This window comes from Pan troglodytes, chromosome 5 (genome assembly GCF_028858775.2).
Source record: "Pan troglodytes isolate AG18354 chromosome 5, NHGRI_mPanTro3-v2.0_pri, whole genome shotgun sequence".
NCBI lineage: Eukaryota > Metazoa > Chordata > Mammalia > Primates > Hominidae > Pan > Pan troglodytes.
In genome coordinates, this window is record NC_072403.2 from 169,336,513 (window position 1) to 169,356,100 (window position 19,588).

Genomic DNA, 19,588 nt, shown 5'->3' on the forward strand with positions numbered 1-19,588 from the left:
GCACCACTGTGCGCGCACCTGGCCTCATCGTACTGTCCCAGTGTGCACTCGCCTGGCCTCATCATAGTGTCCCAGTGTGCGCTCACCTGGCCTCATCATAGTGTCCCAGTGTGCACTCACCTGGCCTCATCATACTACCACAGTCTGCGCTAACCAAACCTCATCACAGTGCCCCAATGTCCGCTCACCTAGCCTCATCATAGTGCCCCAGTGTCTGCTCACCTAGCCTCATCATAGTGCCCCAGTGTGCACTCACCTAACCTCATCATAGTCTCCCAGTTTGCGCTAACCTAACCTCATTATAGTGCCCCATTGTGCGCTCACCTAGACTCATCATAGTGCCACAGTGTCCGCTCACCTAGCCTCATCATAGTCTCCCACTGTGCACTCACCCGGCCTCATCATACTGCCCCAGTGTGCATTCACGTGGCCTTATCATAGTGCCCCAGTGTGCACTGACGTGGCCTCATCATAGTGTCCCAGTGTGCACTCACCTAGCCTCATCATAGTGCCACAGTATGCACTCAACTAGCCTCATCAGTGTCCCAGTGTGCACTCACCTCTCCTCATCATAGTGCCCCAGTGTGAGCTCACCTGGCCGCATCATAGTGTCCCAGTGTGCACTCACCTACCCTCATCATAGTGTCCCAGTGTGCTCTACCCTAGCCTCATCATAGTGCCCCAGTGTGCTCTCACCTAGCCTCATCATAGTGTCCCAGTGTGCACTCACCTAGCCTAATCATAGTGTCCCAGTGTGCGCTCACCCAGCCTCATCATAGTGCCCCACTGTGTGCGCACCCGGCCTCATCATACTGTCCCAGTGTGCACTCACCTGGCCTCATCATAGTGTCCCAGTATCCGCTCACCTAGCCTCATCATAGTGCCCCAGTGTCCGCTCACCTAGCCTCATCATAGTGCTCCAGTGTCTGCTCACCTAGCCTCATCATAGTGCCCCAGTGTGCACTCACCTAACCTCATCATAGTTTCCCAGTGTGCGCTCACCAAGCCTCATCACAGTGTCCCAGTGTGCACTCACCTGGCCTCATCATACTGTCCCAGTGTGCAGTCAACTGGCCTCATCATAGTGTCCCAGTGTGAACTCACCCGGCCTCATCATACTGTCCCAGTGTGCGCTCACCTAGCCTCATCATAGTGTCCCAGTATCCGCTCACCTAGCCTCATCATAGTGTCCCACTGTGCATTCACCTAGCCTCATCATAGTGCCCTAGTGTGCGCTCACCTAGCCTCATCATAGTGCCCCAGTGTGAACTCACGTGGCCTCATCATAGTGTCCCAGTGTGCACTCACCTGGCCTCATCATAGTGTCCCAGTGTGCACTCACCTGGCCTCATCATAGTTTCCCAGTGTCCGCTCACCTGGCCTCATCATAGTGCCCCAGTGTGCGCTCACCTAGCCTCATTATAGTGCCCCAGTCTGCGCTCATCTCCCCTCATCATACTGTCCCAGTGTGCACTCACCTGGCCTCATCATACTGTCCCAGTGTGGACTCATCTAGCCTCATCATAGCGTCCCAGTGTGCGCTCACCTGGACTCATCATAGTGTCCCAGTGTGTGCTCACCCAGCCGCATCATAGTGCCCCAGTGTGCGCTCACCCGGCCTCATCATAGTGTCCCAGTGTGCACTCACCTAGCCTCATCATAGTGTCGCAGTGGGCGCTCACCCGGCCTCACCATACTACCCTACTGTGCGCTCATCTAGCCTCATCATAGTGCCCCAGTGTGTGCTCACCTAGCCTCATCATGGTGTCCCACCGTGCGCTCACCTGGCCTCATCATACTGCCGCAGTGTGCACTCACCTGGCCTCATCATAGAGCCCCAGTGGGCGCTCATCTACCCTCAACATAGTGCCCCAGTGTGCACTCACCTATCCGCATCATAGTGTCCCAGTGTGCACTCACCTAGCCTCATCATAGTGTCCCAGTGTGCAGGCACCTAGCCTCATCATAGTGTCCCAGTGTGCACTCACCTAGCCTCATCATAGTGCCCCAGTGTGCGCTCACCTGGCCCCATCATATTGCCCCAGTGGGCACTCACGTAGCCTCATCATACTGTCCCAGTGTGTGCTCTTCTAGCCTCATCACAGTGCCCCAGTGTGTGCTCACCTAGCCTCATCGTAGTGTCCCAGTGTGCACTCACGCAGCCTCATCATATCGCCCAAGTGTGCACTCACCTAGCCTCAACATAGTGTCCCAATGTCCGCTCACCGAGCCTCATCATAGTGACCCAGTTTGCACTCACCTAGCGTTATCATAGTGCCCCAGTGTACACTCACCTAGCGTCATCACAGTGTCTCAGTGTGCGCTCACCCGGACTCATAGTATCCCAGTGTGCACTCACCTAGCCTCATCATAGTGTCCCAGTGTGCACTCACTTGGCCTCAACATAGTGTCCCAGTGTGCGCTCACGTGACCTCATCATAGTATCCCAGTGTGCAGTCACATAGCCTCATCATAGTGCCCCAGTGTGGACTCACCCAGCCTCATCATAGTGTCCCAGTGTGCACTCACCCGGCCTCATAGTGACCCAGTGTGCACTCACCTGGCCTCATCATAGTGACCCAGTGTGCACTCACCTGGCCTCATCATAGTGTCCCAGTGTGAACTCACCTGGCCTCATCGTAGTGTCCCAGTGTGCACTCAGCCGGCCTCATCATAGTGTCCCACTGTGCCCTTACCTAGCCTCATCATAGTGCCCCAGTGTGCGCTCACCTAGCCTCATCATAGTGCCTCAGTGTGCACACACCTAGCCTCATTAGAGTGCCCCAGTGTGCACTCACCTAGCCTCATCATAGTGTCCCAGTGTGCGCTCATCCGGCCTCGTCATAGTGACCCAGTATGCGCTCACCTGGCCTCATCATAGTGTCCCAGTGTGCGCTCACCTGGCCTCATCATAGTGTCCCAGTGTGCACTCACCTGGCCTCATCATAGTGTCCCAGTGTGCACTCACCTAGCCCCATCATCGTGCCCCAGTCTGCGCTCACCTATCTCATCATAGTGCCCCAGTGTGCCCTCACCTAGCCTCAACATACTGTCCCACTGTGCACTCACCTAGCCTCATCATAATGTCCAGGTGTCGGCTCACCCAGCCTAATAATAGTGTCCTCATCATAATGCCCAGGTGTCGGCTCACCCAGCCTAATCATAGTGTCCCAGTGTGCGCTCACCCAGTCTCATCATAGTGCCCCACTGTGCGCGCACCTGGCCTCATCATACTGTCCCAGTGTGCACTCACCTGGCCTCATCATAGTGTCCCAGTATCCGCTCACCTAGCCTCATCATAGTGTCCCAGTGTGAACTCACCTGGCCTCATCGTAGTGTCCCAGTGTGCACTCAGCCGGCCTCATCATAGTGTCCCACTGTGCCCTCACCTAGCCTCATCTTAGTGCCCCAGTGTGCGCTCACCTAGCCCCATCATAGTGCCCCAGTGTGCACACACCTAGCCTCATTAGAGTGCCCCAGTGTGCACTCACCTAGCCTCATCATAGTGTCCCAGTGTGCGCTCATCCGGCTGCATCATAGTTACCCAGTGTGCGCTCACCTGGCCTCATCATAGTGTCCCAGTGTGCACTCACCTGGCCTCATCATAGTGTCCCAGTGTGCACTCACCTGGCCTCATCATAGTGTCCCAGTGTGCATTCACGTAGCCCCATCATAGTGCCCCAGTCTGCGCTCACCTATCTCATCATAGTGCCCCAGTGTGCCCTCACCTAGCCTCATCATACTGTCCCACTGTGCACTCACCTAGCCTCATCATAATGCCCAGGTGTCGGCTCACCCAGCCTAATAATAGTGTCCTCATCATAATGCCCAGGTGTCGGCTCACCCAGCCTAATCATACTGTCCCAGTGTGCGCTCACCCAGCCTCATCATAGTGCCCCACTGTGCGCGCACCTGGCCTCATCATACTGTCCCAGTGTGCACTCACCTGGCCTCATCATAGTGTCCCAGTATCCGCTCAGGTAGCCTCATCATAGTGCCCCAGTGTCCGCTAACCTAGCCTCATCATAGTGCCCCAGTGTGTGCTCACCTAGCCTCATCATAGTGCCCCAGTGTGAACTCACGTGGCCTCATCATAGTGTCCCAGTGTCCGCTCACCTGGCCTCATCATAGTGCCCCAGTGTGCGCTCACCTAGCCTCATTATAGTGTCCCAGTGTGCGCTCATCTACCCTCATCATAGTGTCCCAGTGTGCACTCACCTGGCCTCATCATACTGTCCCAGTGTGCACTCACCTGGCCTCATCATAGTGTCCCAGTGTGCACTCACCTGGCCTCATCATAGTGCCCCAGTGTGCGCTCAGCCGGCCTCATCATAGTGCCCCAGTGTACGCTCACCTGGCCTCAACATAGTGTCCCAGTGTTCACTCACCTGGCCTCATCCTAGTGTCGCAGTGTGCGTTCACCTGGACTCATCATAGTGCCCCAGTGTGCGCTCACCTAGCCTCATTATAGTGTCCCAGTGTGCGCTCATCTACCCTCATCATAGTGTCCCAGTGTGCACTCACCCGGCCTCATCATACTGTCCCAGTGTGCACTCACCCGGCCTCATCATAGTTCCCCAGTGTGCCCTCACCCGGCCTCATCATAGTGTCCCAGTGTGCACTCACCTAGCCTCATCATAGTGCCCCAGTGTGCACTCACCTAGCCTCATCATAGTGCCTCAGTGTGCGTTCACCTGGCCTCATCATAGTGTCCCAGTGTGCGCTCACCCGGCCTCATCGTAGTACCCCAGTGTGCGCTCACCCGGCCTCATCGTAGTGTCCCAGTGTGCGCTCACCTGGCCTCATCATAGTGTCCCAGTGTGCGCTCACCCGGCCTCATCATAGTACCCCATTGTGCCCTCACCCGGTCTCATCATACTGTCCCAGTGTGCACTCACTTGGCCTCATCAGTGTCCCACTATGCGCTCACCCGGCCTCATCATAGTGTCCCAGTGTGCGCTCACCTGGCCTCATCATAGTGTCCCAGTGTGCGCTCACCTGGCCTCATCATAGTGTCCCAGTGTGCGCTCACCTGGTCTCATCATAGTGCCCCAGTGTGCCCTCACCTAGCCTCATCATAGTGTCCCACTGTGCACTCAACCGGCCTCATCATAGTGCCCCAGGGTGTGCTCACCTAGCCTCATCATAGTATCCGACTGTGCGCTCACCTGGCCTCATAATAGTGCCCCAGTGTGTGCTCACCTAGCCTCATCATAGTGTCCCAGTGTAGGCTCACCCGGTCTCATCGTTTCCCAGTGTGCAGTCACCTAGCCTGATCATAGTGCCCCAGAGTGCACTCAACGGCCTCATCATAGTTTCCCATGTGCGCTCACCTAGCCTCATCATAGTTCCCCAGTGTCCACTCACCTGGCCTCATCATAGTGTCCCAGTGTGCACTCACCTGTCCTCATCATAGTGTCCCAGTGTGCACTCACCTAGCCTCATCATAGCGCCCCAGTGTGCGCTCACCTGGCCTCATCATAGCGCCCCCGTGTGCACTCACGTAGCCTCATCATACTGTCCCAGTGTGTGCTCTTCTAGCCTCATCATAGTGTCCCAGTGTGCGCTCACCTGGCCTGATCATAGTGTCCCAGTGTGGGCTCACCTAGCCTCATCACAGTGCCCCAGTGGGTGCTCACCTAGCCTCATCGTAGTGCCCCAGTGTGCACTCACCCGGCCTCATCATACTGCCGAAGTGTGCACTCACCTAGACTCAACATAGTGTCCCAGTGTCCGCTCACCGAGCCTCATCATAGTGACCCAGTGTGCACTCACCTAGCCTCATCATAGTGCCCCCGTGTGCACTCACCTAGCCTCGTCATAGTGTCCCAGTGTGCGCTCACTCGGACTTATAGTGTCCAAGTGTGCACTCACCAAGCCTCATCATAGTGTCCCAGTATGAACTCACCTAGCCTCATCATAGTGTCCCAGTGTGCGCTCACCTAGCCTCATCATAGTGTCCCAGTGTGTGCTCACCCGACCTCATCATAGTATCCCAGTGTCCACTCACATAGCCTCATCATAGTGCCCCAGTGTGGACTCACCCAGCCTCATCACAGTGTCCCAGTGTGCGCTCACCCGGCCTCATCATAGTGACCCAGTGTGCACTCACCTGGCCTCATCATAGTGACCCAGTGTGCACTCACCTGGCCTCATCATAGTATCCCAGTGTGCACTCACCTGGCCTCATCACAGTGTCCCAGTGTGCACTCACCTAGCCTCATCATAGTGTCCCAGTATGAACTCACCTAGCCTCATCATACTGCCGCAGTCTGCGCTCACCTAGCCTCATCATAGTGCCCCAGTGTCCGCTCACCTAGCCTCATCATAGTGCCCCAGTGTCTCCTCACCTAGCCTCATCATAGTGCCCCAGTGTGCACTCACCTGGCCTCATCATAGTGTCCCAGTGTGCGCTCACCTGGCCTCATCATAGTGCCCCAGTGTGCACTCACCTAGCCTCATCATAGTGTCCCAGTGTGCGCTCACCTGGCCTCATCATAGTGTCCCAGTGTGCCCTCACCTAGCCTCATCATAGTGCCCCACTGTGTGCTCACCTAGCCTCCTCATAGTGTCCCAGTGTGCACTCACCCGGCCTCATCATAGTGCCCCAGTGTGTGATCACCTAGCCTCATCATAGTGTTCCAGTGTGCGCTCACCTAGCCTCATCATAGTGTCCCAGTGTGCACTCACCTAGGCTGATCATAGTGCCCCAGAGTGCACTCACCCGGCCTCACCATAGTTTCCCAGTGTCCGCTCACCTACCCTCATCATAGTGCCCCAATGTCCGCTCAACTAGCCTCATCATAGTGCCCCAGTGTGCACTCACCCGGCCTCATCACAGTGTCCCAGTGTGCGCTCACCCGGCCTCATCATACTGACCCAGTGTGCGCTCACCTGGCCTCATCGTAGTGTCCCAGTGTGCGCTCACCTAGCCTCATCATAGTGTCCCAGTGTCCGCTCACCGAGCCTCATAGTGCCCCAGTGTGCACTCTACTTGCCCCATCATAGTGTCCCAATGTGCGCTCACCTAGCCTCATCATAGAGTCCCAGTGTGCGCTCACCTAGCCTCATCATAGTGTCCCAGTGTGCGCTCACATAGCCTCATCATAGTGTCCCAGTGTGCGCTCACCTGGCCTCATCGTAGTGCCCCAGTGTGCGCTCACCTAGCCTCATCATAGTGTCCCAGTGTCCGCTCACCGAGCCTCATCATAGTGCCCCAGTGTGCGCTCTCCTAGCCTCATCATAGTACCCCTGTGTGCACTAACCTGGCGTCACCATAGTGTCCCAGTGTCCTCTTACCTGCCCTCATCATAGTGCACCAGTGTCCGCTCACCTGGCCTCATCATAGTGCCCCAGTTTGCACTCACCTGGCCTCATCATAGTGTCCCAGTGTGCGCTCACCCAGCCTCATCATAGTGCCCCAGTGTGCACTCACCTGGCTTCATCATAGTGCCCCAGTGTGCGCTCACCTGGCCTCATAGTGTCCCAGTGTGCACTCACGTAGCCTCATCATAGTGTCCCAGTGTGCGCTCACCTACCCTCATCATAGTGTCCCAGTGTGCGCTCACCTAGTCTCATCATAGTGTCCCCGTGTGCGCTCACGTAGCCTCATCATAGTGTCCCCGTGTGCGCTCACGTAGCCTCATCATAGTGTCCCAGTGTGCGCTCACGTAGCCTCATCATAGTGTCCCAGTGTGCGCTCACCTAGCCTCATCATAGTGCCCCAGTCTGCGCTCACCTAGCCTCATGATAGTGCCCCAGTGTGCGCTCACCTAGCCTCATCATAGTGTCCCAGTGTGCGCTCACCTATTCTCATCATAGTGTCCCTGTGTGCACTCACCTAGCCTCATCATAGCGCCCCAGTGTGCGCTCACCTGGCCTCATAATAGTGTCCCAGTGTGCGCTCACCTGGCCTCATCATAGTGTCCCAGCATGCATTCCCATGATCATGTACACAGCTGATTTAGGAGACTACGAACCCAAAGTAAATGTTCATCTTTTTTTTCCACAATTAAGTTATTGTGATAAAATTAGTGCTATCTTAATTAGAATCAAATAATAAAATACCATATTTGAAAGTAATCGATGAACACAAACTGAATAGTTAAGCCGTGCTTGCTGGCCAGGCTGGGCCGGGGAGCAGGGTAGATACTGAACTGGCACTGATTTCTCCCCATTGTCAATGCTGGGCAAACTTACCTGCCTTGGTCTAACAAGACATTTTCTCCTACCTCTCCTCATTTAGATCCTCTGATTAAATGATATACCACTGTGTGAAATAAACATGTGTTTATATTTAATGTTATTATATGCATTCTATGTGAAATGAAATTCCAGAATAATTATGAATAAACAAACAGTAAAACCAAAATACTTTAAAGAAACCGAAGTTTCACTTTAAGCATATTAAACATGTTCCCTTTTAGGCCAGCAGATGTAGCTGCGAATTAAAATAGGAACCTCAAGCACTTTCATCAAGCTGCTCTAGGTTAGCCATTAGATGGCACCCTTTTGTATTGGAACTGGGTTTCTGTCAGAGATTTAATTCAATTCGAGCTAGCTACTTAAAATTATTTAATGCTGGAGTTGATTTTGATTTATCTAGAATGATCATCTCAATTATTTATTGAGTGCATAGACTTGGACCATTTCTGTTCAACATTTTCTGACTGAGACTGTTTTCTTAGTCATACAAAGATGAGACAGTACACAGTGACAGAAGTTCTTACTGGACTCAGGGTAACCTCATAATTAGCAAAACTCTCTAAACGCTGAGCTGAATATACCACATTGCTGTCTGCAAGCCTCAGAGCAGGGTCATACCATAAGAATTTGCTTAGAAAGTCAACAGGTAAGGTTTACCACTTTACAGGGTAGCGCTGTCTTAGCACAGTGCATGGCTCAGGAGAGACCCACAAATGACTTTAGAATGAACAAACCAGCAAATTAGTAAACACTACCGCCTTTAAAAGATACGTCCTTGAAAAGGTATCAGTGAGTTCATTTTTCTGTGGGCCTTCTCAGACATGGAGATCAAACTGATATGCCTAATGATCTATATGCAGAGAGAGTGCATATGCAGTCTCTCTTTTTACTTAGACATAAAGATGTCAGGAACTCTCTTTCTTTGTGGTCCCAGCACCTAACCCAATCCCAGATACCCAGCAGAGGCTGAGTAGATATTTCCTACTTATCACTGGATGACATAAAGATGCAATATAAAAGGATTCCACATATTCTTAAATTCAGTAGTGCCAACCAGAAAATATTTTTTCTCCCCAAAATATCTTATTTAGGCAGCAATCCTTGTATCAATGCCAAAAAACAAAGAAGTTCACATTCTACCCATCTTCAGTGCTGGGCAAACGTATCTGCTTTGTTTGGTAACAAGATAGCTCCCAATACCTCTCCTTCTTTGGAACCTCTGATTAAATGATATACCACTGTGTGAAATAGAAATGTATGTTTGTATTTAATATATGTGTTCTATGTGAAATGAAATTCCATAATAATTATGAATAAAAAATTGGATTATTCTAGCACAGTTGGATTATTCTAGCCCATAAACACTGAATTATCAAGTGTATAATTTAGATAACCTAATTTTGTTGGTTTATGAAAACTGGGATTGACTCTTCTAAGTGAGACTATTTGTATTTTCAAATACCTTAAAATTTTACTAAGTTTGTGACCCACATTACTAAACACTGGAAACATCACATATCAGTTCCACACAGTTCATGTAAAATGCTAGCAGACTGTCATTTTTATAGAAACTAGAAGCTTAATAACTTTATTACTAAGTACTACTTAATAATCTGAAGATTCAGACCTGGGTTTAAATCTTGACACTGCCAATCACATGTTATGTCATCTTGGGCAAGTGATTTAACCTCTTTGAGCCCCAATTTCCTCATTTATAAAATGGGGGATATTAATATCTGCTAGATAGTTATTATGAAGATTAAATAATCCGCTATGTCTAAAATGTCTGTAGAATGCCTAAAATGGAAGAAGAGATTTTATATTGGTCGAAAGCAAAATTGAGGTTAACAGCAAAAATCATGAAAAATCTTCAGTCACAGGTTTTCTGTCTTTTCAAGCAATCTCTAATTTAGCATTACAAACAATGACTAGCCAGCAAAGTTAACTCAAAAATCAAGGTGAGGGCCAGGTGCAGTGGCTCACACCTTTAATCCCAGCACTTCGGGAGGCTGAGGCAGAAGATGGCTTGAGTCCAGGAGTTCGCAACCAGCCTGGGCAACATAATGAGACCTCATCTCTACAAAAAATAAAAAAAATGAGCCAGGCATAGTGACATGCATCTGTGGTCCCAGCTACACAGGAGGCTGAGGTGGGAAGGTTGCTTGAGCCCAGGAGGCTGCAGTGAGCTGAGGTCACACCACTGCACTCCATCCTGGGTGACAGAGGAAGACCTTGTCTCCAAAGAGTCGAAAATAAAAATAAATTTTAATAACAAAGGTTAGACTAGGAGAAAAGCACCATCATCTGTCTATCAGTGTATTCTGAGTGGAAAGCACAGTAATGTTTATGTTTGTTTATGATTAAACTAAATATGAAAAGCTCAATAATGTCTATGAGGTTGTTCCTGCAACCCTGCCAACTTGCCCCAGTTTCTTCCTCCCTGCTGAATCATTCCCATCAGCATATACATGCTGTTAATTCTCCCAATGTAAAATATAACAAGTAAAAACTTATCTCTTGATCCCATTCTTTTTTCCAGCTATGACCCCATTTCCTTCCTTCACTTTGTGGCAAAACTCAAGACTCACCTAGATACACTGCCTCTGATTCTCCTCTATTCTCTTTTGAATCACTCAGGCTTCACTCCACCATTTCACCAATGGCTGTCACACTGCCAAACCCGGTGAATTATCAGTCCTCATCTTACGTAACTTATCACCAGCATACAACACAGTCAGTCACTTCTCCTTGAAGTGTTTTCTTCACCGGGTGTCCAAGTCACCAGGCCAAGGAGATTTCCCTCTTCAGTAGGGTACTTTCCCCTCATTCCCCAACCTCTTAACATTAGGAGTCCCCAAGAGTTCCTTCCTCAGACCTCTTCTCTTCTTTCAACCTTCACTGCCTTGGTGAGTTAATCTAGTCTCACAGCTTTAAATGCTAGCCATATACTGATGAGTCTCAAATTCAAATCTTCACCTTGTACTTCTCCCATAACTCTCAACTTCTATATCTAACTGCTTACTTGCTCTCCATCTCACTATCAAACGGATGTGTCAACCTCACAAGTCAGATTGAGCTCCTGACATTATCTCCCAATACCTCCTTTTCTCACACTGCTCCCCACCCATCCTTCAGTTGCTCAGGCCAAAAGTCTTGATGACATCCAACTTCACTCTTTCTCACACCCCACATCCAATCAACAACAAATCTTTGCTGACTTGACCTTCAAAATATATCGACATCTGTTTTCATCAACTTTACCGCTGCCACCTATCTCAAACTACTGCCAATTCTCACCAGTCACGAAGGGTCCGGTCCACAGAACTTCCAACCAGTTGTGTAAAAAAAGAAGGCAGTCATTCTTAATGTAATGCTCTGTAGCTTGAAGTATAAATTTTACATATATACACAAACATAGACACAGACACACAAGATTTTAGGATTTTTTCCAAAAATGTGTAAATAACACATTAATAATTTAAATAATTAATTTTAAAATGCTTTAACTCTTACAAAGATTATATATATATGTCAAACAGCAATAGAAAGTTGTTCCAAATTAATAATTTTATTGAACAAATCGCTAATGTCAATTTATTTATTTATTCTACTTTGTTTTGGAGACAGGGTCTTACCCCACTGCCAAGGCTGAAGTGCAATGATCTTGGCACACTGCAGCCTCAGCCTGTGAGGCTCAGGTGATCCTCCTCCCTCAGCCTTCTGAGTAGCTAGGACTAGAGGCGCATGCCACCACACCCAGCTAATTTTTTTATAGAGACAGGGTTTCTTTACATTGCCCAGGCTGGTTTTGGACTTCAGAGCTCAAGTGATTTGCCTGCCACAGGCTCCTAAGGTGCTGGGATTACAGGCATAACCCACTGCACCCGCCCTAATGTCAATTTATATAGGACATTAGCTATAAATTAGTCATTACTTAATTATATTTGAAGTTTTACCACCTTCGAAAATTGTATTTATTAGTAATAAGAGGTTGTCTAGTTATTTGTAAGAATTTAGTCACGGACTCTGTCATCATCTCCCTAGACAGTGACCAAACTACATGCAAATAAATTTGAAAACCAGAAAAATTTAGAACACAGTAAGCAGAATAAACATGTAGATACCAGGGACAAGACTGTAGTTACTTACACTGTGAACTCCTAAAGCTTTCCAGACTGCGAAGCTAATCACACCAACCCCACACCATGCATACAGTGAGCCCCAGCCCAGAGCTCGCAAGGCAAGGGAAGACCCGCTTTCCGGTAATGCAGCCGTGGCCATACTTCCCTGAAATGAAACAGAAAAGTTGAGGTAAAAACAATCAGTGCAGAAAGAATAAGCATTCTGGGGGTGTTTGCAAATTCCTCTCTGTGCAAACAACATGATATTAGGAAGCTAGATCAACCCAAGGTCTAATTCTGGCTTTGCTACTTAATAATTGCATGCCTTCTCTGACTCACAGATATTTGAGTATGCAAGGCACCTTGCCTGTTAATTCTTCCAGAAAAATCCTAGACCATTTTGTCAAGATTTCTCTATCCCCCATTCACTGGCATTTTCACAGAATGACATTAAAGTGGTATTAAAATAACTCAGTTATTTTATGAATGTTTTTCCTGCTATAATATTAAGATGAGCAAGGGCACCAGATATTTCAGATAAGTAGACTTTGCAGGTGTGTAAACATTATGTACTTTCTTCAGTTATTTTAACCAAATAGACATATAATACATGTTATTTTCTCTCATAGCACCTCATTTAGTCTACCGATTATGAGACTGATGTACAAATGCAGGATAGACTAGTTAACAAAAATGTTGATCTATTTTAATAGATCGACCAAAGAAGCTCAAGAGTAAATTACTTCGCCACTTTTAGCTTGCACCTTCCTCTTTCTGTTTATTCAGGGAACTACAAAGAAAAATGAATGTCCATTCAGCATCTATTATTGCTTTTCAACTCCCAGTTGTTTTGCATGACACACAGCTAAGACAATGAGAACAGGACATTAAAAGGATAACTATCATCCCAAAATAAAAGCAGTGTAGGCAGTCCCCAACTGAAAAGTTTATCATTTTAAAGTCCTCTGGGGTTGCAAATTGAATCTGTTTTAATACCTAGAATCCCAGGCTAATGGATAGAAGTCTGTTTAAATAGCAAGATTACTAAAAATTGTATCATTTCTTCCCTAGAAGTATCCCAAGATGGGAAGAGTACCATGTTGGGCAAGTTGCTTAATTCATCTGTGCCTCAGTTTCCTGCCCTTTAATGGGGACCACACATAACGGTGCTGCATAAGACGTGAGGAGAGTTCAATGAGTCAAGCAAGAGCAGCCAGCACATGCTAAGCACTCAAATATTAGATATTATCAATGTTAGAAAAGACCTCCAGGTGGCAACTGTGAAGTGCACTGACTAAGTGAGATTCTTAGACTGGTGCTTGCTCAGTATAAACGCATTAACTGTGTGCTCCAAAATCTCTGAGTTCTTCTATAAACAATTTTACCTCTGAAACAGAGTCTGGGTAAGTGGTCATACTCTAATTCCAGTGTTTTCCCAGAGGGAGACAGAACCATCTAAAACAGGGGTTCTCAAACTACCTGGTCTCAGGATCCCTTTACACTTGGGCCCTAAAGACTTTCAATTAAGTGGGTTGTATTTATCAATATTTAATGTATTAGAAATTAAAACTAAGAAATTCTTATATTAGTCATTTAAAAATAGTAAATCATTTTAGATTAATATAAGCCTATTTTTTATGAAAAATTACTTTTCCAAAACAAAACTGTGCAAAGAGAGACAATGTTTTACATTTTTGTTAGTCTTTTATTTATTTATATTTTTTGAGATGGAGTCTCGCTCTGTCACCCAGGCTGGAGTGTAGTGGCGTGATCTCAGCTCACTGCAACCTCCACCTCCCAGGTTCAAGCAATTCTTGTGCCTCAGCCTCCCAAGTAGCTGGGATTACAGGTGCATGCCACCATGCCCAGCTAATTTTTGTATTTTTAGTAGAGACGGGGTTTCACCGTGTTTCCCAGGCTGGTCTCAAACTCCTGGCCTAAAGTGATCCGCCTCCCTCAGCCTCCCAAAGTGCTGGGATAAAAGTTTTCTAAAATCTAATTTTCACTTGAAAGCTTGAATTTTATCAGTGGCAATAAATACTGACAATTGTTTGCTTGAAAAGACAAGCTCACTTTATTCATTGTTAAGATGTCTGCCAAATATCCGCTTCTGAATAACCATAGTTTGTCAGTTATTCTTTCAAGTAAAAATGATATTCTATAGGAAAAAAATGGCTAGTTCAGCTTGCAATTCAATTGCTTTTCTAGAGAAAAAATCCTACTTCAGTATAAAATAGAAATGCTTTACGTATTTATTTCCTTTTTTTTTTTTTTTTTTTTTTTTTTGTTTTTGAGACGGAGTCTCGCTCTGTCACCCAGGCTGGAGTGCAGTGGCGAAATCTCGGCTTACTGCAAGCTCCGCCTCCCGGGTTCACGCCATTCTCCTGCCTCAGCCTCCCGAGTAGCTGGGACTACAGGCACCCGCCACCCGCCCAGTTAATTCTTTTGTATTTTTAGTAGAGACGGGGTTTCATCGCGTTAGCAAGGATGGTCTCAGTCTCCTGACCTCATGATCCGCCCGCCTCGGCCTCCCAAAGTGCTGGGATTACAAGCGTGAGCCACCTCGCCCGGCCTTGTATTTCCCATTTCTTTACACAGAATATTAAAATGAGGTTTATTTGAGGGTCATGATTTAATAAAATTAACTATTTTATTTCTTCAACAAGGACATTGTTAAGTAATACTGGCTTTAAAAAATACAGGTACTTTGTAACGAAGGACACAAGGACTTTCACAGTTTGGTGCTACTGCCTTAGACCAAGGTATCAGCAGTTTTACTCTCCATTGCCTCTGTACCATTAGTACAAGCATCTTAGTATCATTATGAAAATAGTTCTGACTTCATGGACCCAAGGATCAAGGATCAGCAGGGTTCTGTGGACCGCAGTTTGAAAACCACTGTTAGACCCCGAAGGGCATCTGTGATGATCAAATCTCAGAACAACAAAATAGGATGGAAAGTTGTGATATGTGTACATGCTCCCCTCAGCCCCAGAGAATCCCTAGTTTTCATCAGATTATTAAAAAGATCAGTGAGCCAAGGATTAACATAACTTAGGCTTAGAAATCAACCAAAACTCTACTGTTAAGGCACTACTCTGATTTCCACCACAAAATATATTTCTGCTCTGAAAATATTGTATAACATAGAGAGAAAATGACCCACAAGGTCCATAGCAGTGATTTAGGAAGCTCCATATAAGCTTAGAGCATTCAGAGGGGATCCAAGCACACTTTAAACATGGTCTCTTGCCATTATGGTATCGATAAGGCTTAAGTATGATTATTAAAGATAAATGTAAGTGGAAAGGAAACTTGACTTTTTATGATGTTTTTTTCCTCCATAGCACACATCAAATTGTAATTACACAGTTATTTGTGTGAATATTTATTTATTTATTTTTGAGAGAGAGTCTCGCTCTGTCACCCAGGTTGAAGTGCAGTGGTGTGATCTGGGCTCACTACAACCTCAGCCTCCTGGGTTCAAGTGATTCTCCTGCCTCAGCCTCCCGAGTAGCTAGGACTACAGGAGTGCCACACCACACCTGGCTACCTGGCTCATTTTTGTATTTTTAGTAGAGATGGGTTTTCGCCATGTTGGCCAGGCTGGTCTCAAACTCCTGACCTCGGGTGATCTGCCCCTCTCAGCTTCCCAAAGTGCTGGGATTACAGGCATGAGCCACGATGCCTGGCCCAAATTTAGATTCAAAGTCATGTTGTGAATAGGAAATGTACCAGATAAGCTTTCAAAGTCTTGTTCTGCTAAAATTTAAGAAAGCACATAAGTACATCCTTCTAAATGAAAATAAAGACCGTTGGTTAATTTGTACATTTCTAGAATCCATGAGCATATGTAAATTCACATCTTAAAGCAATGTGAAAGACCATCAATATTTTCTTTATTTTTTCTACGCAAAAGCTGCCATATATTGTAAACAATAACAATGCTATGAATGGATTTCAGTGTCACCAACCTTATTGAACCATTCAGGGCTTTTCTTTTTAGCCAATGATAATGTTGTAATAAATCCAGCTAGCATTCCCGCTGCAGCAACGGTACCAAGGAAAATTCCACCTGCCAAGAGTTTCGGGGAGGAGGGGGGATATTAAAAAAAATTAAATAAAAAGAGGTTAAAAAGATGTACAAAAGTAAGTTTAAGATACTATTCGAGTTACAATCAAAATCACTTTTGAAATTCAAGAAACCATGGCTACGCAGCTCTTGCTAACAGTAAATGACAGCGGCTGAGAAACACGCGTGACCGCACGACCTCTGGTTCCTTGGGTCATTCCGAGTTATTATTCCCGAGCGCAGAGAAAAGGTTCAGCTTCCCTTCCCCTCTCCCCTGGGACCACAGCGTGAAGTTTCTCACGGGGAGGAGAAGAGACGATGGCAATCAGAAAAGGCAAGGCTCTAGAACAATTGCAGAGGTGACGGGGAAATATGGCACGTCCGGGAGAATAGCTCGCGGGATCTGCCCCCTGCCCCGCCCAAGGGGAGACTCCACCCAGTAAGCGACCTACCCTCCCTGGGCCGCCAGACTCCGCGGGCTAAACTCAGGGGCAAGCACAAGCTAAGGGCTCTCAGAGCGGGATGCGTGTGGGAATGCCCGCTCCAGAGCAAGCCAGGGTCCGGGGTTAACTCGCCCCGACGCCCGCACCTCACCACAGCACATCTTACCTTTAACCAGGAAAAGCCGGTCATTCGTGGACCCCGGAGCCTCCAGCCCAGAGGCCGGCTGCCCAGTTGCAGCGCCCGCTGTCTCCATGTTTAGGTCGCCTCTAGTGCGTCCGTCCCCAACTGGGCCCGGGTGGAAGCGAGAACCAGGCGGAGGAGAAAGGTTCCGCTACCGCCTCCTCCTGTGCAATCTGAAGAAGGGTCCGGAGTGCGGCCGCTGTCCCCAAACCCTCCTCCCGCGCCGGGGCCGGGAAGACGTGCTGTGCCCAGCCCCAGGGGCGATGCCCTCCAAGGCCGTCTCTTAGGGAGGATCTTTTGACTTCTCCAAGGAGATCATTGCTGGACTTAAGTGATTACTTTGGCTGTTTGAAAGAACGCTCAGCCCCGACTGTAGGAGGCAGTGAGGGTCGCAGATTGCGCCAAGATTCCAGGCCCCGCCTGTGAGACCCTGGAGCTCATTTTCCTGATCAAGCTTACATTGTGTCCAACGATTTGGCCAGCGCTAACACTCCACGATTCTAAAACGCAAGCCTAGGTCTTCTGTCTGTACTTTTCTAGGTAACTTCCTAACAGTGTTGAGTAAACTGTAAGTGACAGGCTTTCTCCCTGGAGGAGAGCCAGCCACCCGGTTCTGCGGTGACGGTTACCCCCGCCGCGGTGTGAGTGCTCGGCCTCCGTCGGGAAGTGGAACACTCACAGGATGACCGAATGAAGGTACCACCCGCGAGAGGAGAGCGACGCCCGCTGGAAGCGCTTGCAGAGCTGCCGGCAACGTTGACCGCTAGCAAGCTTGGTCTTCCGCTGGGAGGCTGGTTTGCCCATTCTGTAAATGGCCATGGAGAGGAGGAGGCTAGTGGTGATAGAAAATCTTTTCAGCCTCTCAGAGAACAATGACATCTTGTAAAATAAGGCGGTCTCTCTGCTATTTGTCCTGCCCCCCATCACCGGAGGGCATGAGTTTCCTGAGGATGGAGATGGGACTCTATGTTCAGTTTATATCCCCCAGCTTTCAGGTATTACCTGGTTACCAACAACAAATGCATGTTGAATGAATGAGTAAATGAGTGCATCCATTTTTGCGTCAGTGAAGTGCAGTTAATAGCTCAAACCTGGGCTCGGGTCCTAAACCGCTTCTCAGGTGTGTGAACTTGGGGTAACTTAGCCCCTCTATAGCTCAGTTTCCTCACCTGTAAAATTTAAAAACTGATAGTAGGCCAGGCGCGGTGGTTCACGCCTGTAATCCCAGCACTTTGGGAGGCTGAGGCAGGTGGAGATCAGAAGTTCGAGATCAGCCTGGCCAACATGGTGAAACCCCGTTTCTACTAAAAATACAAAAATTAGCGGAGTCTAATGATGCGGGACTGTAATCCCAGCTACTCAGGAGGCTGAGGCAGGAGAATGGCTTGAACCTGGGAGGGAGAGGTTGCAGTGAGCCGAGATCGAGCCATTGCACTCCAGCCTGGGTGACAAGAGTGAAACTCTGCCATCCACCCCATCCCCCCTACAAAAAAAAAATAACTGATAGTACCTAACTCATAGGATTGCTGTGAGAATTAAATGAAGCGACATCTATAAAGAAGTTAGCACAGTGCCTGGCACATATAAATATTCAATACATGTTAGCTCTAACTATTACCACCTTTGATTCCAGTAGCTATTTTGCAGCATTGCCTATGGGGATTTTTAAAAATGATGGATTACCAAGGTCTATCTACCACGGGAGATTAGGGCTCTGAAGGCCCACGGGTGGCAGGGCAGAATGTAAAAGCTCCGTGGGGTTTCTGATGATAAAAAACTACTGCTCTGTTCAAATTTTTGTGTGGATGAGATCACACAGAATGTATGTGACCTTTGGATTTCCTGGAAACACGTCAGTATCTGAAAGGGCTTTTCAGCTGGTAAATGCTGTGCTAATTTGTTGAAGGACCTATCCTTTTTCCTTCCCCTCATACATAACAGTAACCATAGCTGCTAACATGTATTGAGTGCTTTCTATATATCTGACATTGCACTAAGTGCTTCAAGTACATTATCTCATTTATTCCTCTCCATAAACTCAGAAAGACTAACTTGCTCAAGCTCACACAGCTGTTAAGTGGCAGAGACAGGGCTTAAAAGCAGGTCCTTCCTTATCCGCTGTGCCAGTCGTCCTCAAGTGTGAACTTGAATATTGGAATCACCTGGAAGGCTTATTGCACTCAGCTTGCTGGGCCCCATTCCCAGAGTCTGTGACTCAGTGGGGGCTGAGAACGTGTATGTCTAAGTTCCCAGGTGATGCTGTTGCCACGGGTTCCACTTCGAGAACGTCTTCTCTGTGCCTTCCTCTTATGGATTACACCTCTTAAAATCCACACCATACACTTTAGCACTTGGAAATCTGTTTTCCCAAGACTGCTTAGGGAGAAAAAGTGCAGACTCCTCCACTCTCTTCTTTGCTGTCCCCTTAGAAAAGGACAGAAACATTTTAAGGATTAAGCTGGGCACAGTGGCTCAAACCTGTAATCCTAGCGCTTTGGGAGGTCGAGGCAGGCAGATCACTTGAGGTCAGGAGTTTGAGACCAGCCTGGCTAACATGGCGAAACCC

The 19,588-nt window shown here is 47.8% G+C and overlaps 1 protein-coding gene across 2 annotated transcripts in view; it reads right to left on the bottom strand.

Annotated features, from left to right (window-relative positions):
- Positions 1–17,807, bottom strand: part of TMEM242 (transmembrane protein 242) — an 86,290-nt gene extending 68,483 nt beyond the window's left edge. The window contains exons 1-3 of one of the 2 annotated variants that reach the window (XR_010158233.1): positions 17,008–17,771; positions 16,301–16,401; positions 12,355–12,492 (exon numbers count right to left, since the gene is read on the bottom strand). Coding sequence is in view for 1 of the 2 variants with exons in the window: in XM_016956525.4 (XP_016812014.1) it covers positions 12,355–12,492; positions 16,301–16,401; positions 17,008–17,095 (327 nt within the window). In the remaining variant the exon portion in view is untranslated. Of the gene's footprint in view, positions 1–12,354; positions 12,493–16,300; positions 16,402–17,007 lie in introns of both variants that reach the window. The other variant, XM_016956525.4, reaches the window with a different exon arrangement.
- Between the last annotated feature and the right edge of the window lie 1,781 nt (positions 17,808–19,588).